This window comes from Myotis myotis, unplaced genomic scaffold (genome assembly GCF_014108235.1).
Source record: "Myotis myotis isolate mMyoMyo1 unplaced genomic scaffold, mMyoMyo1.p scaffold_m19_p_7, whole genome shotgun sequence".
In the NCBI taxonomy this organism is placed as follows: Eukaryota; Metazoa; Chordata; class Mammalia; order Chiroptera; family Vespertilionidae; genus Myotis; species Myotis myotis.
This window is the reverse complement of record NW_023416379.1, coordinates 38,396,141-38,419,621: the sequence shown is the minus strand read 5'-3', so window position 1 is coordinate 38,419,621 and position 23,481 is coordinate 38,396,141. Positions and strand designations below refer to the sequence as shown.

The 23,481-nt window shown below is 47.3% G+C and overlaps 1 protein-coding gene across 2 annotated transcripts in view; it reads left to right on the top strand.

Moving 5' to 3' along the window:
* AFG1L (AFG1 like ATPase) overlaps window positions 1–23,481 on the top strand; it is a 176,402-nt gene extending 152,921 nt beyond the window's left edge. The window contains exons 11-14 of one of the 2 annotated variants that reach the window (XM_036317555.1): window positions 3,791–3,931; window positions 7,540–7,653; window positions 21,848–21,913; window positions 23,036–23,481. In XM_036317555.1, coding sequence (XP_036173448.1) covers window positions 3,791–3,931; window positions 7,540–7,653; window positions 21,848–21,877 — 285 coding nt within the window. In that variant the 3' untranslated portion in view covers window positions 21,878–21,913; window positions 23,036–23,481. Of the gene's footprint in view, window positions 1–3,790; window positions 3,932–7,539; window positions 7,654–12,724; window positions 13,869–21,847; window positions 21,914–23,035 lie in introns of those variants that run through there. The other variant, XM_036317554.1, reaches the window with a different exon arrangement.

Genomic DNA, 23,481 nt, shown 5'->3' with positions numbered 1-23,481 from the left:
AGTGTAGGGACCCTTCCAATGTGGCTCTAGGGTCTCCCGGTGGTGCCTTCTGACGTGGACCCAATCTCCTGGTCTGTGCTGATGAGGAGTTGGGGTTGGGCTGCTCTCGTAGATGGTGCGGAGGCACAGCCAAATGTCCTCGTGCACCCTCTGGAGCCCTCTCAAGGAAAGAGATTGTTAAAGAAAAGCCACCCAGTCCTCACCAGTCTCCGATTCAGATTCCTCCTCTCTTGGAGAACTTCAAAGTCCTGATGGCTTCTAGGTAACCCTGTTTATCAGCTACAGCGCTCTGCTTTTTTTTTGGCCTTTCTATCAGTTCCCTTTGTGGCAGAGCAGCAACCAGGCCTCTTTCAAGGGAGTGCGTTAGAAGTGGGTATCAGCCCCTCCTTTGCTAGCAGCAACAGGTACCAAACCCTTGCAGTACATTTGACCAGCTTCATTCCTGCTCACCTTTACAGATTCTAAGGCCCATTGTCTTCCTTTAACCAGCAAGCCAAATGACACTGGCCTGTATTATTTAATTCAGCACAGGCAGGGGGAAGGGCCCATGAAATCTCTGCCCTGAGGAACTGTGAGCCCCACCCTTAAATGTCCCAATCAGACTAGAAAAGCCACAAATACCTTTTAAATCTACCCCAGAATTTCAAAATCCCAACCCAGCACTGAATATCACATAGCAAATCAAAGTTCCCAGCAAACAAACAGACAGAGATGTTTACTAGTTAGGTGGGCCGATTCCACCTCTGACAGAGAGCAAGTGCTCTTGGGGCAAGCGTGTGCCTTTTTTTTCCCACAGACTTCCACACTTACATGAACAAATAATTATACCCAAGTAGACATACAAACATCAAATAAATATTTACACTTACACCCTTTCAGTGAACAAGTACCTTTACAGTCTTGGGATCTTGAGCAGATAACAGGAACACCACCCAAGTCCCCTGATGGGGGCCTGACAGGAACAGATGTGGGGGCCTCCCTTTCCCACATCCCAGGACAGGATTCTTGACCTATGTCTCATCCAGATAGAAACGGTACTCATATTGAACAAGGAAATCAAGACTAAATAGGCACGATAACTAGATACATTCCCCATTAAGAACTTCGAGGTACATGCCACATTTATACCACAAAATACCAACAAATCAGTTTCAGTTGTGTTGAGATACAGAACAAGTCCCTGAACAGAGGCAGTAGAAAACTGCTTAGGAATGCTTCTTTTCTACCTTTTTAAAAGATAGGCCAGATTCGAACCCTTAGCCAGTCCGAGTTTTGACTTCCCTCCGGAAGTCCCAGAGATGGTGAATACCATCTAGAAGCCATTCCTCCAGATACAGGACAAGTACCTTAGAGATTCTTGATAATCTACATCAGTAATCCATTCACACAATCCCCCAAAAGTTAAAGAGGAAGGAAAGAACCATTCAATGTCCTTCAAGAGGATTTTGGTGAAACAACAAAATCGACAGATTTAACACATTGGAAAACCAAGGCCAGAAGTACCCTCAGACGTTTCAGGGGTACCAAGGAAGGAGAAGTTAGACCACGTCCAGCCCTTTTCACAATCCACCATCAGTGACAAGTCCCAGTTCACTGGTTTACCATTCATTTAATATTTCTTTTTCCTCCTATCATACCAAGGCCATGCTTTCCAGGTAGCTAGAACTTTTAAACCACAGTTTCTACCTGAAATAATTGTACTTTACTTTAGAAATTGGATTACTGCTATCCTGGCATAGCTGCTAAATTTCAAAATGGTCACAATTTTCCTGCTGGGGAATTCAAGAAGCAAACCCATAACTATTAAGGCCAAAACAGTCTCGGGTTTTTATTCTGTACACAGCAAAAGGTCAAGTTCAGCTCAAAACTATGCACACTCGTTTTTAAACTGGCCTTTTCCTTTACATGTGCACAGAAATCCTGGATGCATTTATGAATTTGTAAAAGCTTTTCAATTCTCTATCTACAAGCCCTTTAAGAAATACAAGCTCTATTGTCGGCCCTTATAAAGCCAACTGCTCAAAACATTGGTCTATCATACCACTAAAATTATATTAAGACCATGATTGCTAATTTAGTATTAAATAAATCTGGGAGGCAGGCACACTTTCTGCCCCATCTGCATTTCCTTAGTAAAACTCCGCCTTAAACCTCCACCCCTGAAATCCCATCCTGCCTCAGTGAGCAGACATTCCTTTTGTGATTGACTAAGTCAGAGGGAGGGGCCTTTACTGTTCCAAGATGGCGGCCCCCAGGGGCACGGCATGCCATGCGGCCAACATGGCGGCTGCCAAGTCAGGCAGCTCAACATTGTGGCGGTCTAAACTGTTCTCTGACAGAAAAGATGATTTCCTCATTCTCACAATAAACAAGGGAAGAGCAAACCAAAACCCCTAAAAGATAGACGGCCAACATTATATTGCAGAACTTTTAAAAATCTTAGGTAGCAAATTAAATACGCTAGCCCAAAACCCTATCCGAAAACGGACGGTGCGCACATTAGTTTTAAGCCAGCTTTTCTCCTAACACGTGCACAGAAATCCCAGACGCATTTACTTGGGGAGGGGGTGACCTGTTTCCACAGACCCTCACTCAGGCGGCCGCCCGACCGCCACACAAAGGAGGGGGGAGGGCAATCCCCCTCCCTCCACACTCCCACACTTTCACCAGACATTCATCCAGACTTTAAACAATCCATTCAATTCCTTACAACTTCCCAACTCCTGAGGGAGCTCTAAAGCCTCCCCCAATCTCCTTGAAATGATCAATCACAATACCCAAAGGAGCAGTCTGAGTCCATCCCATAACATCCGTCTAGTACAAACACAGAACACTAAACAGGGCCCGAAAATACAGGCTTCCAACTCCATGGAAGCAACTAGACGTTGGCCTTACGCCAAACCGGCAGGAGTGACCTGCCTCGTCTCAAATCCGCGAGGGGCATATCCATCCCTCGTGAGGGGCATATCCATCCCTCCTGGGGTGAGGGGCATATCCATCCCTCCTGGGGAGCGGAACGTCTTCCAACTCTCCCCTGCCTGTGGTCGTTCACGGCGCGTCCGCCTAGACCCCTCAGGCAATTACAGATTCCAGAAACGAGCTCACACTGAACAGAACATACAACGACACACACATACTGCGGTCAGTCAGACTCTTCGGATCGGGGGTCCCTCGATGGTCTTGGGAATCCCGGACGAGCCCCCAAATGTTGTGCCCAGATTTCATGATTCCCAAGAACCCACAGGGAGCCAGCGAGTCCGATGCAAAAGCAAAGAGTCATTCATTTCAAACCTAGGTTTGGCTCCCCTGCCACACTCACCGATGCAACGGTAAGCTCCAGTGGCCGAGAGAGTGGGCAAACTTTTTGACTCGAGGGCCACAATGGGTTCTTAAACTGGACCGGAGGGCCAGAACAAAAGCATGGATGGAGTGTTTGTGTGAACTAATATAAATTCAAAGTAAACATCATTACATAAAAGGGTACGGTCTTTTTTTTTTAGTTTTATTCATTTCAAACGGGCCGTAGTTTGCCCACAGCTGGGCTAGAGGTATTTTTTCACTCCCTTCCATACTCTTGTCTTCTTTTCTGCCCCCTTTACATCATGATGACAGTGTGGAATACCGTCCTGAGCCTATTCTGAACACACTGCCCTGTTTGGTCAAGTTACCCACAAGCTACCGCCTGGGTCACATCATGACAAGAAAAAGGTGTTTTCCAATGACATTAATCCAAGAGCAACTGGAATTGGCTTCTTTTCATTTTCTATCCTTTATTTCATTTTAATTACAGCCGCTTGGAGCCAGTGACTATTTGGAACTATCAAAGAATTTTGATACAGTAATTTTGCGAAACATTCCCCAATTTACACTGTCAAAAAGGAGTCAAGCTCGAAGATTCATAACTCTCATTGATACCCTCTATGATTTCAAGGTAAGGATGAAATGTGCGTTTTCTCAAAACTGAACCTTTTAGACTGTGGAGCTACTTCGCCTAGGCTGGAATCCTGGTCTACCACCTAGTTTACTTCAGTGTGCCTCAGTTTCCTCATCTGTAAATTGGGATAATAATATGTTTTACTCCAGAGAATTGTGAGGACAAAATAAGCTAATCCGTGTAAAGCATGTAAAAAAAATGTTTGGCACAAGCTGAGTGCCATGTAAATATTAGTAGTACTAGTACTAGGAGTAGTGGTAGTATAATAAAACACCCATCATAAGATCCTCTGCTATCTTAATCATTCCCTCATTCAACTAGACACATCCTGTGCTCTATCTATGACAATGTTCAACATAGTTCCTTGCCTAGACTGAGTGTGCAAAAAATATTTGAATGAACAAATGAATGAACCTCCTCAGTATTGGCTCTCTGTCTCCCCATGACCCAGAAACCTAATAATAGTATTGCACCATCTTATTGTTGTTGTTTTCCAGCCTTGTGTCTTAGCGTGAGTTGCTGTGCCATTGTCCGTTCATCAGAGGTGGTGCAGCCTCCTGGTTAAGGAGTGGGCCCTGGGGTCAGGCTGTCTACCTTGAGACCAGCTTAACCTCTTGAGATGCAGTTGCCTTCAGTGGAAAAATTCAGGAACAATGGTACTCATCTCACATGGCTGTCGTGAGCGTTAAGTGAGCATATAAAGCACTTAGAACATTAGGGGGCTGTGTAAGCTTTTAGTGAGCCACTACTAATAGTCTACACCTGCCACTGTATATTTTCAGTAAAAGTATTAGTACAATTTCAAATTAGAGTTAATTAAATGCTATTTTACTGTTATACAATTTTGCTCCCTATTTCTTATACAGAAATAGAGCAGTGATGTTAACATTGAAAGGACTTTAGTGGGAGGAGGAAAGGCCAGCATCTTCTGGGAGACTTTAACGTTTCACTTACTCACTCTTCCACCAACCTCCATCCTGCCGAGCCCAGTGCTGAGCGCTGGAAGTCCAGTGGCAAGCAAAGCCAGGTGTGGTGCCTGCCTTCGCGGAGCTCACATCTCAGTGTCAGAGAAGCAGTAATCAAATGTCCACAGAACTAAGTGTGAGTCACCGCTGTGGGATGGTCTCTTGGAAACATGGTGCCATGAGAGTCTAGGGGGAGAGTAGACTGATCTTCATGGGGGCAGGGTGGACACAGGGACGCCCGGCAGAGGACCACCTGCCTCAGAATCACCTGGGCTACTTAAGATCTGGATTCCAGAGCCCACCCCATCTGGCAAAGGATGGCGCCTGGAACCTGCGTGTTCATGAACTCCCCCAGTGCTGCTTAAAATGCCGAGAAGAGATGGCTGAGCTCCAGGGCAGGTGAAAAGGGCCTCCGGGGGGAGTTTGCAGCAAAAGCCCTGCAATGCGCCTGAGCATGAAGGGCAGCCCGCCTGGCTCTGGGGCAGGGCTGCGGAGCCCACCTCACACACGGCTGCCCACTCCCCTGGGGCCAGCGTGCATGTGATCGGGGAGCCAGGAGAGGCCTGAAGCTGAGGACTCCAGAGCTAGGGGATCAAGTTCCAACCATCGTCAGTGGTCTCCTGGTCGCTCCTCAGAGAGTGCTCTGAAAGGATCGCATGGGCCGGAGTGAAGGGAGTGAGCCTGGAGGCAGCCCTCAGCTCTTACAGGGCCAGCGCTCCAACACGGGGTGATGGAGGGGGATTAGGAGGTGGTTCTTAGAGTGTAGAATTGATAAACTCTTTAAGAAACATATACTGCAGCTAGGGAATTCCTTAAAGAAAGCTTAGCCCTAGCCAGTTTAGCTCAGTGGATAGAGCATCAGCCCTCGGACTGAAAGGTCTGGGGTTCGATTTCGGTCAAGGCCACATACCTCGGTTGCAGGCTCGATTCCTGGCCCTGGTCAGGGTGAGTGCAGGATGCAACCGATCAATGTGCCTCTCTCACATTGATATTTCAAAAAAAGAAAAAGAAAGAAGAAAGCTTATGGTCCCCACCCCCTGACTCTCCCTCTCCCCCACTGTTTCATCTCTTAATTAGAGAAAAAGGACTTATCTGGCAATATGATGGACTCTCCTAACATTTACATCAACTAAATCACACATTTAAAATCATCAAAATGATCTTACTTCAGAAATTGGGAGCATTAAACAGACATTATTCTAGAATGTATTCATGGGAATTTGTGAAATAAGGGTATTCCCATCTAAATAATGAAAAAAGGTGTCATTTGTGATTAAAATAATTTATAAAAAGAGGTGGAAAGCCATTTGGATATGGGAAAACTAGCCCCACATGTGAATACATTATTTTAAAGTATTGCCATATTTACTTAAATAATGAGGCCCAGTGCACGGGTGAGGTCCAGCCAGCCTGGCCCCAATGGTGTGGGGGTGGGGGGGATCAGGGCTGGGACTGTCGGGAGGAGGAGAAGGTGGGAGGTTGGCTGGCGGGCGGCCCAGCCCAATCGGACAATCAGGGCCGGGTAGGCTGGGGGGAGGAGCCAAGGGTGAGTGGCCAGTAGGCCCCGCCCTCAATTGGGGAGGCCGATTGGGGGTGGGGCTGGCCATGGGGAGGGTCTGTGGGCAGTGGGCCAGCCGCCCTGCCCCAGAATGGGGGGGGGGCCCATCGGGGGTCAGTGGCCAGGGGTGGGGCCATGGGAGGTTGTCTGGCCAGCCCCACCCCCAATTGGTGTGTGTGTGTGGCGGGGGGGGGGGGGGGGGGGGCTGATCGGGGGTGGAGCTGGCTGGGGGGCGGGGGCCACAGACTGATTGGGGTGGTGGGGGCTCATCAGGGTCAGGGCCGGCCACGGGTAGGGGCTGCAGGAGGTTGGCATCATGGCGACCAGACTTTCCAGTTGTTATAGCGTTCTGGTCGCTGCTTTTTATATATATATAGATGATTTTCAAAGGATTGCTGTGAATCCTGAGAACAAATTCAGGACTTTAAACACCAGGGAGAGTATGTTTTGTATTTAAACTTGTGGACGCAATATTTGTAGAAATATAAAAACTCTTTCCAACATGATTCTCACCTCTGCCCACTCGCTCAAAGACTTATGCAATCAAGAAATATTCATGTAAAACTTAGTCTTTTGGAAGAATGTCTTGGCAGGATGTCGATGTAAATGTAGGTTCTGGAAACTCGGGGTGTAATTGGAGGAGCATTGCGCTGAGCTCAGCAGTCACCCACCCAGCACAGCGGTGACCTCTGTACAGTGGTCTGGGCGTGTCTCCGATGCACAGAGACAGCTCCACAGCCAGGTATACCCGTCACCTCATGTGCAATGGGAAGACCCTTGGGCTCAGAGCCGGAAGGTCTGGCCTGGCATCACAAGCTGAGGCCTCTCCAGGCCTGAAGTTACCCAATCAAACCTTTGCTCCCTTTTCACAGGTTGGTGTAAGCTGTGTGGAAATATTTTGGCAAGTACTGTGCAGTTTAGAAATCACACTTCAGACAGATGCAAACTAAGGAAAAGTGTGGACATTTTAAAAGCAAAATCTAAGCTCTGTGTTATGGCAAACAGTTTTATTTTCTGGTTTGTTCTTGCCTTCAACTCGTGAAGTGTGAGTAACACCATCTACGCGTGTCCCTCTCTTCCAGGTGCGCTTAATCTGCTCGGCGTCGGCTCCTTTATCAAGCCTATTTCTGCATCAGCCTCATGACAGCGAGTTGGAGCAAAACAGAATAATGATGGATGATTTGGGGCTGAGCCAGGTAGCTGATATTAACATAATCTCATTTTATTATAAAACAGCTTAATTGTTTTTGGTTTGATACATGGCTACATTTTGCAGAAGGAATGTAGTATATATTTAACTGTTGATTCACTGCTTCTTGAGCTGGCATAGCAGAGTTCCTCCCAATATCACTATATGTAGAGAATTACAGTCTTAGAGTGGAAGAAATCTTAGTGATTGTATTTGCTAATGACAAAACAAAGTACAGATTGGTTGACTAATGGGCATGTGGTCATACCTCTGACTAATGACAGCCCAGAGCTGGATGCCTGGCCACCTGCTGCCTTTTCTGGACATTCCTGTTCATGTCGGCTGGGTTTTTAGAGTGCATAATATAGTATCCAAGCATGTGGGCCGGCTATTCCAGGACCATGGAGCGCTTAGCAAGGCCCTTGGCTTGCAAAGAAACCCATGATTCTTCTCCGAACCCCCATTCCCTAAACATGTGTGGAGTGCCTGTGGGTGCCAGGCTCCGGGGACACCCTGTGGGGAACCAGCCAATGCCAGCTTCCTTCTCCTGGTGCTTGGGGTTTGGTGATTCACCCAAGGCCACCCAGAAGTGACTGCATTTCCTTCTTCTGTATAAACATAAATACGTGTGTCAGGTTATATTTCTCAACTGTAGGCAATGGAAGTATTAGTCGATGCTTACACAATCTACAAATTAACTCAAAATGGATTGAAGAATTGAATATAAGACCTAAAATAATAAAAATACATAGGAGAAAACATAGGCACTAAACTTAGAGACCTTGGTCTGAGAGGGGTTTTTGTGAACTTGACCCCAAAGGCAAGGCAAGTAAAAGAAAAACTGAATGGACTACATCAAACTAAAAAGCGTCTGCACAGCAAAAGAAGCCATCAAGGACACAAAAAAGGCAGCCAGCCCTCAGGAGAAGATAGTTGTAAATGATCCCTCCAATAAGGCTATAATATCCAAAATGTATAAAGATCTTATACAACTTAAAAAAACAATTTGATTAAAAAATGGGCAGAGGACTTGAATAGATAGTTTTCCAAGGAAGACACACAAATGGCCAACGGATAGATGAAAGATGTTCAACCTAACTACTTACAGTGGAAATGCAAATCACACCTATTGGAATGGCTGTTATCAAAGAAATGTGTTGGAGTGGGTGTGGAGAATGTAAATTGGTGCAGCCATTATGGAATACACTATGGAGTTTCCTAAAAAAATAAAAATAGAGCTGTCATAAGACTCAGTAATGTCTCCTCTGGGTATCTACCCCCAAAATTTGAAAACACTTATTTATAAAGCTATATGTACCCTTCTACCCTTCACCTTAATCTTGGACTTCTAGCCTCTGGATCTGTGAGGAAATAAATTCCTGTTGGTTAAAAAAAAAAAGATATATGTACCCTTACGTTCATTGCAGCCTCATTCACAATTAGCCAAGACATGGAAACAACCTAAGTGTCCTTCGATGAATGATTGGATAAAGAAAATATGGTACATATGTACAATGGAATACTACTCAGCCATAAAAAGATGAAACATTGCCATTTGTGACAACATGGATGGATCTTGAGAGTGTTATATTAAGCGAAATAAGTCAGATGGAAAAGGACAAGAGTTGTATGATTTCACTCAGATATAGGATAGAAAACAAAAAGCAACAAATGAGCAAACATAACAAACTCACAGACACAGACAGCAGTATGGTGGTTACCAGAGGAGAAGGGGGGGTGGGGGTGGGGGAAAATGAAGCGGGTAAAGGGAGTCACAAATATGGTGACTGAAGACTAGACTTCGGGTGGTGAACGCACAGTAGAGTGTATTATGAAGTTGTACATGTGAAATATATATACTGTCATTAACCAGTGTTACCCAATAAGTTTAATAAAAAAGGAATTGCCAGAATTTTAAAACCAGCTATAAACACTCACCTCCAAAAGAGGGGAGCCCCATTCTCCCAACCCCAGAGTAAAGGCCGTTTGGCCTGAGGAAACAGCTCTCTACTGACCTGAGCAGGAATTATGTATTCTCAGGACTTTGGGAAAATGAAGCCAGTAATTCTTTAAAAAGCAAACTTTGAAAATATGATTACCTAAACCTACACGTAGAAATAAATAGCTGCTTATAAAGCCATGTGCTGTGACCTTTTGAAATGATTGTTTCTCCACGAGCAATACTTACGTCTCAATGATGTGTGACAGTTTGAAAGAACACACTTGAGGAGCAACATCATTTCTGTTTCTAAAGTCCTTCAAATCACTGGCTTTTGAATTCCACCCGGCCTCCCCCATAGGATCAGGGTTCAGATATAAGGCAAAGTAAGCGCAGCACTTGGGCCTAATGATATAGGGAGTAATTAGGACACGTGACCACATGGTCCAGCAGTTTTACAGGGGTCTATGGGCAGCATGGACTTAGCAGGCCAGCACTTTCCTCTGAAAGAGAATCCCCCAAAGTAAGAGACAAAAACTCAACACCCACTTAGGGGCGAGTCCTTGTTGGTATCACCATCGAAGGCTGTTTCCTGGCCTCACAGATGCTCCCCACCTCACCCTAGATGGGAGGACCAAGTTTCCCAGCAACTCAAGCCCAGAAGCAGCTCAGGCCTTCCCCAAGTAAGCCCCAGCTCAGCCTCCAGGCCCCACGGGACCTCTCTGCCATCCAGCTTGGAGGAGACTCCAAGGTTCATCCTCAGGGCCTCCCCTCCTGAGGTCAGGCCTGTCTGTCCAGCTTTGGAGGAGAGCACCAGCCTTTTTCTAATTTGCCAGAACTACTGTCTTTTTGCTGTTACTTACTTCTGGGGTGCAGTTTTGGCGGAAGAACTCCTTCTCTATCTGGAATGTCCTTCCTTTAGAATTTGCAGAGAACTTTGAGCAAAAATTTTCATATTTGTATTTTGGGGTGTGCTTTTAGCTTTAATTATTCTGTTTTTTTCCCTGGTAATTTGTTCTATTTATTGATTATTGATTTAAATTAGTTGTTTCTCTAGTCTAATTTAAGAGATTGTCCATGAAAAAATTTATAGAACATTTTATAATCCAAACACATAAACCTGGAAGTCTTTTTTTTTTTTTAATTAAATCTTTATTGTTCAGATTATTACATTTGTTCCTCTTTTTTTCCCCCCCATAACTCCCCTCCTCCCAGTTCCCGCCCCACCCTCCGCCCTCACTCCCCACCCACTGTCCTCATCCATAGGTGCACGATTTTTGTCCAGTCTCTTCCCGCATCTCCCACACCCCTTTCCCCCCCAGGAATAGTCAGTCCATTCCCTTTCTATGTCCCTGATTCTATTATAATCAACAGTTCATTCTGTTCATCAGATTATTTATTCACTTGATTCTTAGATTCACTTGTTGATAGATGTGTATTTGTTGTTCATAATTTGTATCTTTACCTTTTTCTTCCTCTTCCTCTTCTTAAAGGATACCTTTCAGCATTTCATATAATCCTGGTTTGGTGGTGATGAACTCCTTTAGCTTTTCCTTGTCTGTGAAGCTCTTTATCTGACCTTCAATTCTGAATGATAGCTTTGCTGGATAAAGTAATCTTGGTTGTAGGTTCTTGGTATTCATCACTTTGAATATTTCTTGCCACTCCCTTCTGGCCTGCAAAGTTTCTGTTGAGAAATCAGCTGACAGTTGTATGGGTATTCCCTTGTAGGTAACTGAGTTTCTTTCTCTTGCTGTTTTTAAGATTCTCTCTTTATCTTTTGCTCTTGGCATTTTAATGATGATGTGTCTTGGTGTGGTCCTCTTTGGATTCCTTTTGTTTGGGGTTCTCCGCGCTTCTTGGACCTGTAAGTCCATTTCTTTCACCAGGTGGGGTAAGTTTTCTGTCATTATTTCTTCAAATAGGTTTTCAATATCTTGCTCTCTCTCATCTTCTGGCACCCCTATAATTCTGATGTTGGTACGCTTGAAGCTGTCCCAGAGGCTCCTTACACTATCCTCGCATTTTTGGATTCTTTTTTCATTTTGCTTTTCCGGTTGGGTGTTTTTTGCTTCCTCGCATTTCAAATCATTGACTTGATTCTTGCGCTCCTCTGGTCTGCTGTCGGGAGTCTGTATAATATTCGTTATTTCATTCCGTGTATGCTTAATTTCTAGTTGGTTCCCCAATATAAGATCGAGGGTCTCATTAGTTTTCTTGTAGATCGCATTAAGTTTATCGGCGGCTTCTAAACAGTTCTTGAGAGACCTTAAAAGTGTGGTTCTGAACTCTATATCTTCCATTGACAATTTTGTCCTGTTTCTTTGTCTCCGCATTTTGTTATGCTTCCTTGGTGCACCCCCTAGTGGTCTTTGTTCGCAGTCTTATAGTTAACCCTTGATTGTTGTAGCTAATTCCAGGGAGGGTTTGACCTCCAGGCCAAGTGGCTATGAGAATCAGCTGTGTCAGCAGTGAGAGAACTTCTGTCCTCTAGGGAGGTGCTAATCTAGCCTTTGCCTGAGGCTATCCGGCAAATGGCTCCGTGCAGGGCTTGGGCGGGACGGGTCGAACAGGATCAACAGGGTGGGCCGGAGAGAGCAGTTATGGCGGCTCTCAGTCCTGTCCCCAGGGGCTCTGCCTCTCTGAGTCCCAGCACCCGCTGCAAAGCTCAGAGAGAAAGCTGCACTCGCTCTGACCGAAGCCAGACAGTCCCGTTTCTCCCGTTTGAGTCTGGGTCCCTAAAGACTCGCCCGGATCTGGAGCTCAGATTCTGCGACTCCCTCCCGATTGAAAACGCCAACCGCGCCCTCCGCCCCCAGCCCGCTCCGCGCACTCCGCACCTCAGAATTTGACTTCAGCACTGCGCCTCCTCTGAGTGTCCGTGTGCGTTTCTCTTTCCTCCTAGTTGTAGGACTTCCACTCAGCCAGCGTTCCTGTGGTTCTGGGTGATGTCCCTTCCGTTTTTTGGTTTCACTTTTGAAGTAGTTGTTCAAAGCAGCAAACTCCGGCGTTAACCTATGCCGCCATCTTGGTTCTCCTTTTTTTTTTTTTTTTAAAAAAAACCTTCACTTAGTTCTGTAAGTTCTCACTGAAGTGGTTTTAATTTGGTGGGTTATTGTTTTGTTTTTTTCGTCACCAGGACTCAGCAGGTCTCTCCATGTTTACCGGAGAAGAGGAAATCTTTGCATTTCAGCGCACAATTTCCCGACTCACAGAAATGCAGACTGAACAGTACTGGAATGAAGGCGACAGAAGCGCGCTGTAACCGTCACTTAAGCGTGAATGAAACACTGGACATATGATTCCCACAGGGAGAGCTCTTTATTATGAGACTTGAAGAAATCATTTTCTCATCATTAATTATGCACTTTGTCCTCTGGACCACTTATATCTAAAATTGCTATCAAAGATGTAGTGGATTAGTAAGTTAAAGCCATTTCTGTAAGTCTACTTTGTGCCTATTTATTTGGTCTTACTTCTGCACCACAAAAATAAAACCAGCACTGCTGAGGTTAAGGTAGGACCAGACTTTGGGCTCCATATGAAGCCACCTGAGTGAACCTTGAGTACACACACGTCTGAGCTTTGGCTGTGTGGCAGCCGCACAATAGAAACACATCTTGTGTGAGAGGAGGAAAAACCCTACGTTTCAACTGAAAGCAAAGAAAGCATTCTGATCTGACTATAAACTACAGGGAATAATACTTTGGAATATGGGCTTCCATATGTGATTGGGGGGTGGGGGCGGCTAGGAATTGTACTAAATCTCCCAGGTCTTCAGGTTTTCTCACAGCAGCGAATCTATTTTTCACCCTGAGGCCAAGCTTGGCAGGCAGGATGTGACCTGCAGTGGACACAGAGCTGTCTGAAGAGATTGAGGATTATGACACCATGGGATCAGGCGCAAGGATGTCAAATTCTAACCAACAGGCAGGCTCCCCAACTCTGTAGAGGACAGATACCAGGAATGGGGACCTGTGAGGGTGTCCAGAGGGGCCCAGCCCTGGACACACCGAGCAGCAGAGTGGCCTCCTGCCCGCCTGAGGCCAGCTGGACCCGAAGGACCGCGCTCCTCCCACTGCTCACGCGCATTGGCCCTGGTTGCAAAACGCCACTCCCCACCCCTGCCTCTACTGCTACTGCGAGAGGGCCCTGATGGAAATAGGAATGAACACTTGACAAATCTACTTAAATAAAACCCGATTTATCCTGCATCAAGGTCACTCTTTGATTCATTCCAGTACAGTCTGGCTTTGCTAACTTGTTACAGAAAGACTCTTAGTTGAGGCTGTTATAAAAGTCTAAATTCCCCTTAAAAAGAAAAAAGAGAAGCAAAAAAAAAAAAAAAAAAGAGAAATCCACAGTCTGGTGGAAATCAAATATTTTTTGGAGGTAGGTGCAGGTGAGTTCGTTCAAATAAGTGAGTACAGTCATCAACATAAGTAAGCTCTTTGAATCTACTTAACTTATAAGTTACTAATCTGTCCACATTAGTCTGTTTTGAACATTAACCCAAGCCAAGCCGATAGAGAGGTACCAAGTATAGAGAAACTTAACTGTGGCTAAAAATATTTTTATTGACTTGAAACAGTGAGTTCAAAAAGAGGTTAAATAGATTAAGGGGGAGAAAGGATGGGAAATAATTGCCAAATTTATTGTTAAACATTTACATGATCTCAGAGAAAGAAATTAATCCTAAGGAATTAATATAATCATTGCTGTTTATATATAAGGAGATTGAGGCTTGACCTGAGATTCCGTTTACAAAACTTCTATTATGTCTTCTACCACATGACCTCTATAAAAAAGGAGACATTTTTTAAAATATATTTTATTGATTTTTTACAGAGAGGAAGGGAGAGGGATAGAGAGTTAGAAACATCGATGAGAGAGAAACATCAACCAGCTGCCTCCTGCACACCCGCCACTGGGGATGTGCATGCAACCTAGGTACATGCCCTTGACCAGAATCGAACCTGGGACCCTCAGTCCGCAGGCCAACGCTCTATCCACTGAGCCAAACCTGTTAGGGCAAAAAGGAGACATTTTTAATATTGATTTTGTTTTAACTCAGTAAAGGTGAGTTTGCAATAGAACTATTGCTTTTAACTCAATAAATATAAAATGTTTAACTTTCTCCTTTCACTCTTAGCATTTGGCTTTTCTGTGGCAGTTGTGCTGTACCTTCAGAAAAGGACAGTGATGGACACAGACAAATGGACAGCTGATGGATGGAAACGGGGGGTTGGGGTTCTGGGCCCTGACATTTGGGTTCCTGATTGATTGTGGGAACCTGTCTGGCAGCAAGTGTATAAGTGATCTTGTAAATGACCTTTATCAGGTCCACTGATAAACCTCACAAGACACCCCTTGCTGGTATAGAAAAGGATTTTCTTTGGAGACGAGTGTACAGCTTTCTCTTAAGGCAGAATTAAGATTCGTTTCTCCCATTGGCATAGCAGTTCAATTTCCTGGAATAGAAAATTAAAAATAATACAATCTGTCCACTTGTTGAGTGACGGCTGATTCTGTGTAGCTTTGCACTAGAAACCTCACATATGTTACCTCAGCGGTTACTTAGCCCAGTCAGACGTGTCTGCTGACCTGTTGTCTCTGATGGCGTGGAACTCCAGGAGGACGTCTGCCCATCTTTCTTGCTTGCGTAGGAAGCCAGCCGGAGGCTGTCCTAGAAGTTTCCTCCCTCAGGGCTGTCCTCCCAGGTCCCCACGGGTGACGGCTGCTGGTCCCCCGATGGCGCCTCCTCTTCGCACTGAGCGCACGGGAAGGGCTCGGGATCTGGTTCTGCCGATTTTTCCTTGTGACCTTGAACTAGTGCTCTGAGGCTCCTTTTTCTCATCCACAAATGAGAACAATCCCCATTTCATAGAGTCATTCTGAGGACAGTTGGTGAAAAGCACTTTGCAAGTGGTGAAAGGTAAATGCACAGTTGTTATTGATGCTAATGATTATGGACATAAAGCAACAGCGAAGACCCACTTCTGCTTTGCGTTAGAACCCCTGAGGAACCCAAAAGGGTAGACGACGCATCCCAGCCCAGTACGGCTCCTCGCAGAAGGGAGCATTCACATGAAGTGGCTGGACACCAAGGGGCCGGAGTCTGGCTTAACGAGATGCTGTGAAGACTGAAATTCAAATCCGTTCTTTCAGGATGATAGGGAAAATGGATTGTTCCTGTTTGGTGAGCGTCAAAGATTTTGTAGAAAGAGGGCCCCATCTTGTGGTCAGTGGGACAAACTGACAGAAATAAAAGTCCAAGAACCACACAGGGTTCTCAAAGCTGCACCATTCCCAGGCCTCGCTCCCACCCCGGTCGAGTCAGATGCAACTGGCCAGATGTGGGGCCCCAGGATCAGTACTTGCTAATGCTGCATGGGATTCTGATGTTAATAACCACCGACTAGGAGGCCTTGGTCATGACCACACAGCCATTAAGTATACAGGCTCGGGCCTAGCTGGGTATCCTGACTACACACCAGAGCACTTGGCTGGGAGCAGAGGCTGCTGCTCAGGGTCTGGGGCCCAGCACACTATGGCATCCCGCTGACCTCCCTGCCGCCTCCCAGTGCCTGGTACTCTCCTTCCTTCCTCTGCTTCTCCTCCTTCCCTAGGCTCTCCTGCGTGTCTTCCCCCCACGGACTGCAGAATAGCTAAACCAGCAGCGATTTCTTTTTTTTTTTTAAATCCTCACCTGAGGATATTTTTCCATTGATTTTTAGAGAGAGTGGAAGGGAGAGGGAGAGACAAAGAGAAACACTGATGTGAGAGAAACACATCGATTGCCTCCCGCATGCCCCCCACCAGGGCTGGGAGCCTGCCACCGAGGTACATACCCTTGACAGGAATCAAACCCGGGACCCTTCAGTCCGCAGGCCGATACTCTATCCACTGAGCCGAACCGGCTAGGGCACGATTTCTTCTGTACAAAGCACTTGCTCCTACCCTATTGTTTCATCCACAGCAATTCCGAGGGAGGTGTGATCATTCCCGCTTCCCATGAGGAAGTGAAGGCCCGAGGTAACTCAGCTGGGAGCCACGTCTAGACCAGAGCCGGTGCTCTGTGGCCTGCTGCTGCTCAGAAGCCTTCAGCACGTTGCCCCCTCAGCCACACCCGCTCATCTGGCTTCTGTGGATTAGTACTTGGCTCTCCCGCTGCCTCTCGTCTCTTCCTGCTCTGAACACTTTGGGCTCCTTTCCCTTTTTCTCACCCCCTAAGTTCTTCCTTGGGCTCATTGAAAGTGATCATTACAAAAACAACATCGAGTTTTATACAAAGTACTTTCACACGCATCATCTTCACATTCTTTCCTCGACTTCCACAGCTGCAAATACCACCTAGTGCCAACAATAACTGTATTCCCATCCCTGGCTCCCCCCTGCCCCATCTCCTGTACTCCCAACTGCCTAGTGGATCTCTCTTCTTGACTGTTGTTCAAACTCAGAGTGTCTAAAATGGCACTGTTCTCACCCCTCTCTTCCATGCCCATAATATCTTCTTGCAGTGATATTGCCCCAACCGCCCATGCAGCTCCAATACTCTGACTTGACAAGGGCCAGAAAAGAAAGGCTAGGTAGGCATTAGAGTCATGTTGATGCATGGTTGAGAAAGGGCTCAAGTAAGTATCAGTGCAGAACAGGACTTGGAGGATGGCTAATTGTTGGAATGAATGGCAAGTCCAACAATCTGAAGGGAGGAGCCATTTGAGCAAACATGATCCCAGCACTCGGGCCTGTCCCGCATGTTCCTGCAGGACCTGAATCAGGCCTGGACTCTCCCAGGCCTCATCCACCTGGGGCTGAAGGTAGACTCTGGAGTCTTACAGAATGAGGCTGGCTTTGGAAGTGCTAGTGGTTGATAGTTCTCATTCTTCTCATTCATGCTTTGATTTATTTTATTTTTTTATATTTTATTGATTTTTTACAGAGAAGAAGGGAGAGGGATAGAGAGTTAGAAACATCGATGAGAGAGAAACATCGATCAGCTGCCTCCTGCACACTCCCCTACTGGGGATGTGCCCGCAACCAAGGTAAATGCCCTTGCCTGGAATCAAACCTGGGACCCTTGAGTCCACAGGCCAATGCTCTATCCAGTGAGCCAAACTGGCCAGGGCCAAAGCACCCCCTTCTCCCACCAGGGTAGACATGATCAGAGCTTGCTCACATCCAGCTCTCTCCTTCCAAGCTTACAGGAGGATTACACTTCTGGCTCCTTGGCAGTTAAGCAAGGTCATGTGACTCGTTCTGAGCAATTGGTTGTGAGCGGAAGTGATGTGACATGTGTCACTTCCAAGGTGAAGTGCTTATTAGCTGGTTTGAGATCTAGAGCTCTCTTCTCTTGCCATGGAAAACCTAGATATGCCACCGGAGATGGAAGTAGCCTGGAATGCTGAGCCGCCACATGGGAACCCCTGGTGAAAGATGTAGGAGCAGGAAATAAAATTACATTCGGATAAGCTGCGGAGATTTTTAAGATGCTTGTTATGGCAGCATAACCTAGCCCAGTGGTCTGCAAACGGCGGCTCGCGAGCCACATGCGGCTCTTTGGCCCCTTGAGTGTGGCTCTTCCACAAAATACCACGTGCGGGCGCACACGTACAGTGCGATTGAAACTTCGTGGCCCATGCGCAGAAGTGGGTATTTTGTGGAAGAGCCACACTCAAGGGGCCAAAGAGCCACATGTGGCTCACGAGCTGCAGTTTGCCGACCACTGACTAGCCTATCTTGACTATGTAGTAGCCACACCCCAGACCAGCAGTTTTCATTTCTGTTTCTTGTCTGAGGACCTGGCTGTTCCATGAAAATTAATACTAAGAATGGCATCTCTCTTCAGCTTTATGTCCAGATCCACGTGGTGGTGTGTCCTTGGGAGGGCTGAGAAGGATCAGCACATCTCTCCATCCTCCCAAATCCCAACACTCATACATATGCTGTAACTGTTCTCATCAGCCCACTGCAGTCCTTAACTTTAAATATACGCTCTTACTTCATCTTCGTGGCCTTGGTCACTGTGAAAACATTAGGTGGGCAGGATTAATTTTATCCTGTGACTTTAAACCCATCCTTGATCGCACTCAGGTGGCCAAGAAAGCTGCTTCGAGTTATGTCATGCTTGGAGTCCAGCCACCATTTGTTTAAAATGTTAAGTAGCTACAAGCTATGAAAACCATCTGCTCAAGTGTAAAGTCTGCACCCAGAGAAAACCATTTTCAGAGATGAAGTCAGTCAAACTAAAGAAGAGACAGCATAAAACAAAGCCGCACAGGAGCGTGTGCTTTCCGACACACAGGGAGTCCAGTCACCCCACTCATCCAGCGGGGCAGGATCCAGAGGCTGCCGAGGGCCCGGCAGCCAGGCACAGAGCCTGGTTAGGAGCCAGGAGTGTGTCTGAGACACTGCACTACAACCAGCCATACGTAACCTCGGGTAAGCCACTTAACATTACTCTGTGGGCCTCACCGATGAGGTTTTTCTAGGAAGCTCTGACATTTTACCATTTGATGAAAGGGTGTACAGATACAAGTGGCCAATAAGCACGCGTACATGCTTGTATTATAACTCATTAGTGAAATGCAAATCAAAAACCACATGAGCTATAACTTCACCCCACTAAGATGGCTAGAATCAAAGAGACAGATAGCAACAACTGTTGGTGTGGAGAACTGGAACCCTCATCCATCGCTGGTGAAAGCGAAAATGGTGCAACTTTGGAAAGGGTTGGGCAGTTCTACAAAATATTAAAGTTACCATATAACCCAGCAATTCCACTTCTAGGTATATACCTGAGGGAAATGGAAATACATATCCCCACAAAAACTTGTGTGTAAATTTTCATAGATGGCGTTATTCATATTAATGTGGATTACTATTCTGCATTTTAAAAATGAAGTACTTAGACGTGCCACACCATGGGTGAACCTGGAGCACAGTTTGCTAAATGAAAGAAGCCTGTCACAAAGACCATACAATGTATGATTCCACATACGTGAAATGTCCACAACAGGCAAACCCAGAGAGACAGGAAGTAGGACTTACGGGTGGTGGCAGGAATGAGGAATAATTGCTGGTGGACACAGGGTTTTTTCTAAAGGAAATTTCAGGGCGTCTGAAATTCGATTGTGGTTGTGATTGCACAACTCTGTGAATAGACTAACAACGAATAAATGGAACAGTTTGTGTGGTTGAGTTTTATAGTATACGAAATATATCTCAATAAAACTGTTCAAAACACGTCTTGCCGGGAGCTAGGTACAGGAGGTACATAAGACTAGCCCCCTAGCCATGATGGGCTCCTGATCTTCAGGGCCAACACAGGGACAGCACTACAGTTAGTACCAACAGGGCACTACAGTGCCAACAGGGCAGCTTGCCCAGGTGTCCTGGGAACACTAGGTGCACTCAAGTCAGCCAGGACACTGAGTAGAGGCAGAGAGAACAGGACACAGGTAGTGCTGGGAGCGGCGCAGGATGGCAAGACGGCTCCCTCCCCCAGAGGTGAAGGAGCACAGAGAAAGCAGGAGGACAGGGCTGAGTGTGGGAAATGCCGGAAGAGTTACCAAGTGCTCTGGGGATTCAGAAAAGGGAAATATAATGACTTAAATGTTATTCTTCTGAAAGTTTGGAGAGAAATGGGGTATCATTTAGTCCTCCCAGACTTAACATTTCATCTTTAGAGCCCCAAATTTAAGATGCATTCGTGTAAGAACTGCTGCTATCATCAAAACATGCCTCTTATTTTGCACTAATAACCTATCATGTTTTTAACCAAATTCTGTAACATACAGAATATTAAAATCACTTGCTAAAGAAGTATCAGTTGATTTCTGTTGCTTGGAGTAACATAGTCTGTAGATTTAAAAAATAATGGCTTATACCTTTGTGTACTCACATAATCAGATTTAACAGCACAATCACCCTCAAACCATGATAAGGTGGCATTAAGCTTGGGGCAAGAAAGACAGCCTGTGGATGGCCCCTGCCATGCGGCCTGCGCTGAGAGGAGCAGGAAGGGAGGGAGCTCTGTGATGTGCTGGGAGGGGACTCCAGGAGCGCGGACACTGGGACTGGCTTAGGGGTGAGTGCAGGACCGAATCTGGTCCTCTCTGAGAGAGGGAGATATTGACCAAGGACTCTGACAGGAAGCCTCCTCGTCTGGCGGGCACTACGAAGAGAGCTGTCCTGTCTTCCTCTGGACTAGGTCATGCAGGTCCAAGGCCAGGCCTGGCGTTGCCACAGTGATTTCTGAAGCCTGGGGAGGATGCCAATATACCGAGGGCGCCAGAGTAGAAAGAATCCCAGAGGCACAGACCCAGAACCCTAAAGAGCATGAACCTCTGGATCAGTCCCTGCCTAAAGTGTTCCCTACAGCTGATTTCCAGCCAATACAAATCTACTGGTAGAAATTCCTTTCGTTTTGTTGGTACTTCGTTATTCAAAACATGAAAAGTCCCCATGAAAACAATTTGAAAGTAGTCCATCAGGTGAACTGTGGAACATCATTAACAGGCGGCTACATTGCTGGTTAAATTAACACTTGTTTTTCCAGTCTGCCCTGGCGCAGTCAGCTCTGCGCCTCAGAACAAAGTGAGCTGGGTGGGAGGGCTCCAGTTCTCAGGGCACCCCATCCACCCGCTGCAGCAAAGTGAGACTGGCTCAAAGTTGGCATCGGATGCTTTCTGCCTCCCTTTTTGGTAACTTTGCTATGCTGTCAGCCAATCGTTTTCTTCTCACCTGTTTCATTTTTTTTACAATGTTTAATTCTATTGATTTCTATAGAGAGGGGAATGGCGGGAAGGAGAGAGAGAAACATCAATCGGTTGCCTCCCCATATGGTCCCCAACCAGGGATGGAACCCACGACCTGGGTATGTGCCCTGCCCAGGAATCGAACCCGCAACCTTTTGATGCACAAGATGATGCTCCAACTAACTGAGCCACCATCCAGGGCTCTTTTCACCTGTTTTATACTAAGGAGTAAATGAAATGTGGGTCCATGGATTCTTCCTCCCAGGGTGTGGATTGTAAAGGCCAGAAACAGATTATTCAGAGAACATGGGAGAGGGCGAGTGTACATTTGCCTCTTGGCCACAAGATGGCAGAACTCACTCAGTAAACGCAGGCAAAGCCCTGTCTCTCCAGGCTCCTCTGGGAACACTTGCCCCACCTGGAGGAAACCACCGCCTTCAGCTGGTAGCCAGCTTGCCCCTTCGGGTAAGTTCGTATGGACAGAACTATTTTTCTTTTATTAGAGTTCCCGGGAAAACAATAAGAGGTGCTGAAGAAACACGCAGATGCTGTGAAGTTTGATAGTGAAGGTAAGTAACCCAATAGGGAGGGGGTATGTGTTTCTGCTTCTCCCTCTCTCTGTGCCTCTCCCTCTCTCTCTCTGCCTCTCTCCTTCTGGGTGTGACCTACCTCACTGTGATGAAGCAGGTACGAGGTGAGTAAAGTGCCCTGAGACTTGCAGAGGAAAGCTGTTTTTCTAAAAAGATGGGCACAGGTGCGCCAGGCTTGTCCCACCCTCCCAGGATCAGAACCTTCTGGGCACAGGTGCAATGCGCAGATGCCAGTGGCTGTGGACTGTGGGCTGGTGGCTGTGGACTGTGGCAGGGGGTAGTGGTGGTTGTGGAATGGGGGTGGGGTGGGGGTGTGGACTGTGGCTGTGGAATGGGGGTGGGGTGGGGGTGTGGACTGTGGGCTGGTGGCCGTGGACTGTGGCTGTGGAATGGGGGTGGGGTGGGGGTGTGGACTGTGGGCTGGTGGCCGTGGACTGTGGCTGTGGAATGGGGGGGGGGTGGGGGTGTGGACTGTGGGCTGGTGGCCGTGGACTGTGGCTGTGGAATGGGGTGGGGTGTGGGTGTGGACTGTGGGCTGGTGGCCGTGGACTGTGGCTGTGGAATGGGGGTGGGGTGGGGGTGTGGACTGTGGGCTGGTGGCCGTGGACTGTGGCTGTGGAATGGGGGTGGGGTGGGGGTGTGGACTGTGGGCTGGTGGCTGTGGACTGTGGCTGTGGAATGGGGGTGGGGTGGGGGTGTGGACTGTGGGCTGGTGGCCGTGGACTGTGGCTGTGGAATGGGGTGGGGTGGGGGTGTGGACTGTGGGCTGGTGGCCGTGGACTGTGGCTGTGGAATGGGGTGGGGTGGGGGGTGTGGACTGTGGGCTGGTGGCTGTGGACTGTGGCTGTGGAATGGGGGTGGGGTGGGGGTGTGGACTGTGGGCTGATGGCCGTGGACTGTGGCTGTGGAATGGGATGGGGTGGGGGGCGTGGACTGTGGGCTGGTGGCTGTGGACTGTGGCTGTGGAATGGGGTGGGGTGGGGGGTGTGGACTGTGGGGTGGTGGCCGTGGACTGTGGCTGTGGAAGGGGTGGGGGGGGTGTGGACTGTGGGCTGGTGGCTGACTGTGCTTCCAGTTCTGACATCATTCTCTACTTAATAGTGACACCAACTGAGTCATAAACGCTTTCCAGAAAGAGTTTCCTCCTGAAAGAGGTGCCAGAGGCAGAGGTGAAAGACGTTTCTCTGTGAGGAGAATTCCGGAAAGGACTGCTTTGGAGCCGGGTGTGTGGTTGAGACCTCAGTCTTGTCCTGACCAAGCCCGATCCTCTTGGCCTCGATGCTCCCACTTAGAAATGAAGGAACGCCCGTCTGGTAAGCCCCTCACGGGCTCCATGGAGGTGATCTGAGTAAACTTTGAACATAGTCTGTGCGGCAGTTGGAGACTGTCTCTTCCCAGTCCTCTGTGCTGAATTGCACCCTCTCCTGGGGATATCTGAGGGCCCTCAGCTGGGAAGCTTGAAGTCCGCGTACATGGCGGTGCCTCATTGCATGAGAAGGTGGTGGGGGGAGGCCATGTCTGGCCAGCTAGCAGCCAGTGTGGGCTTC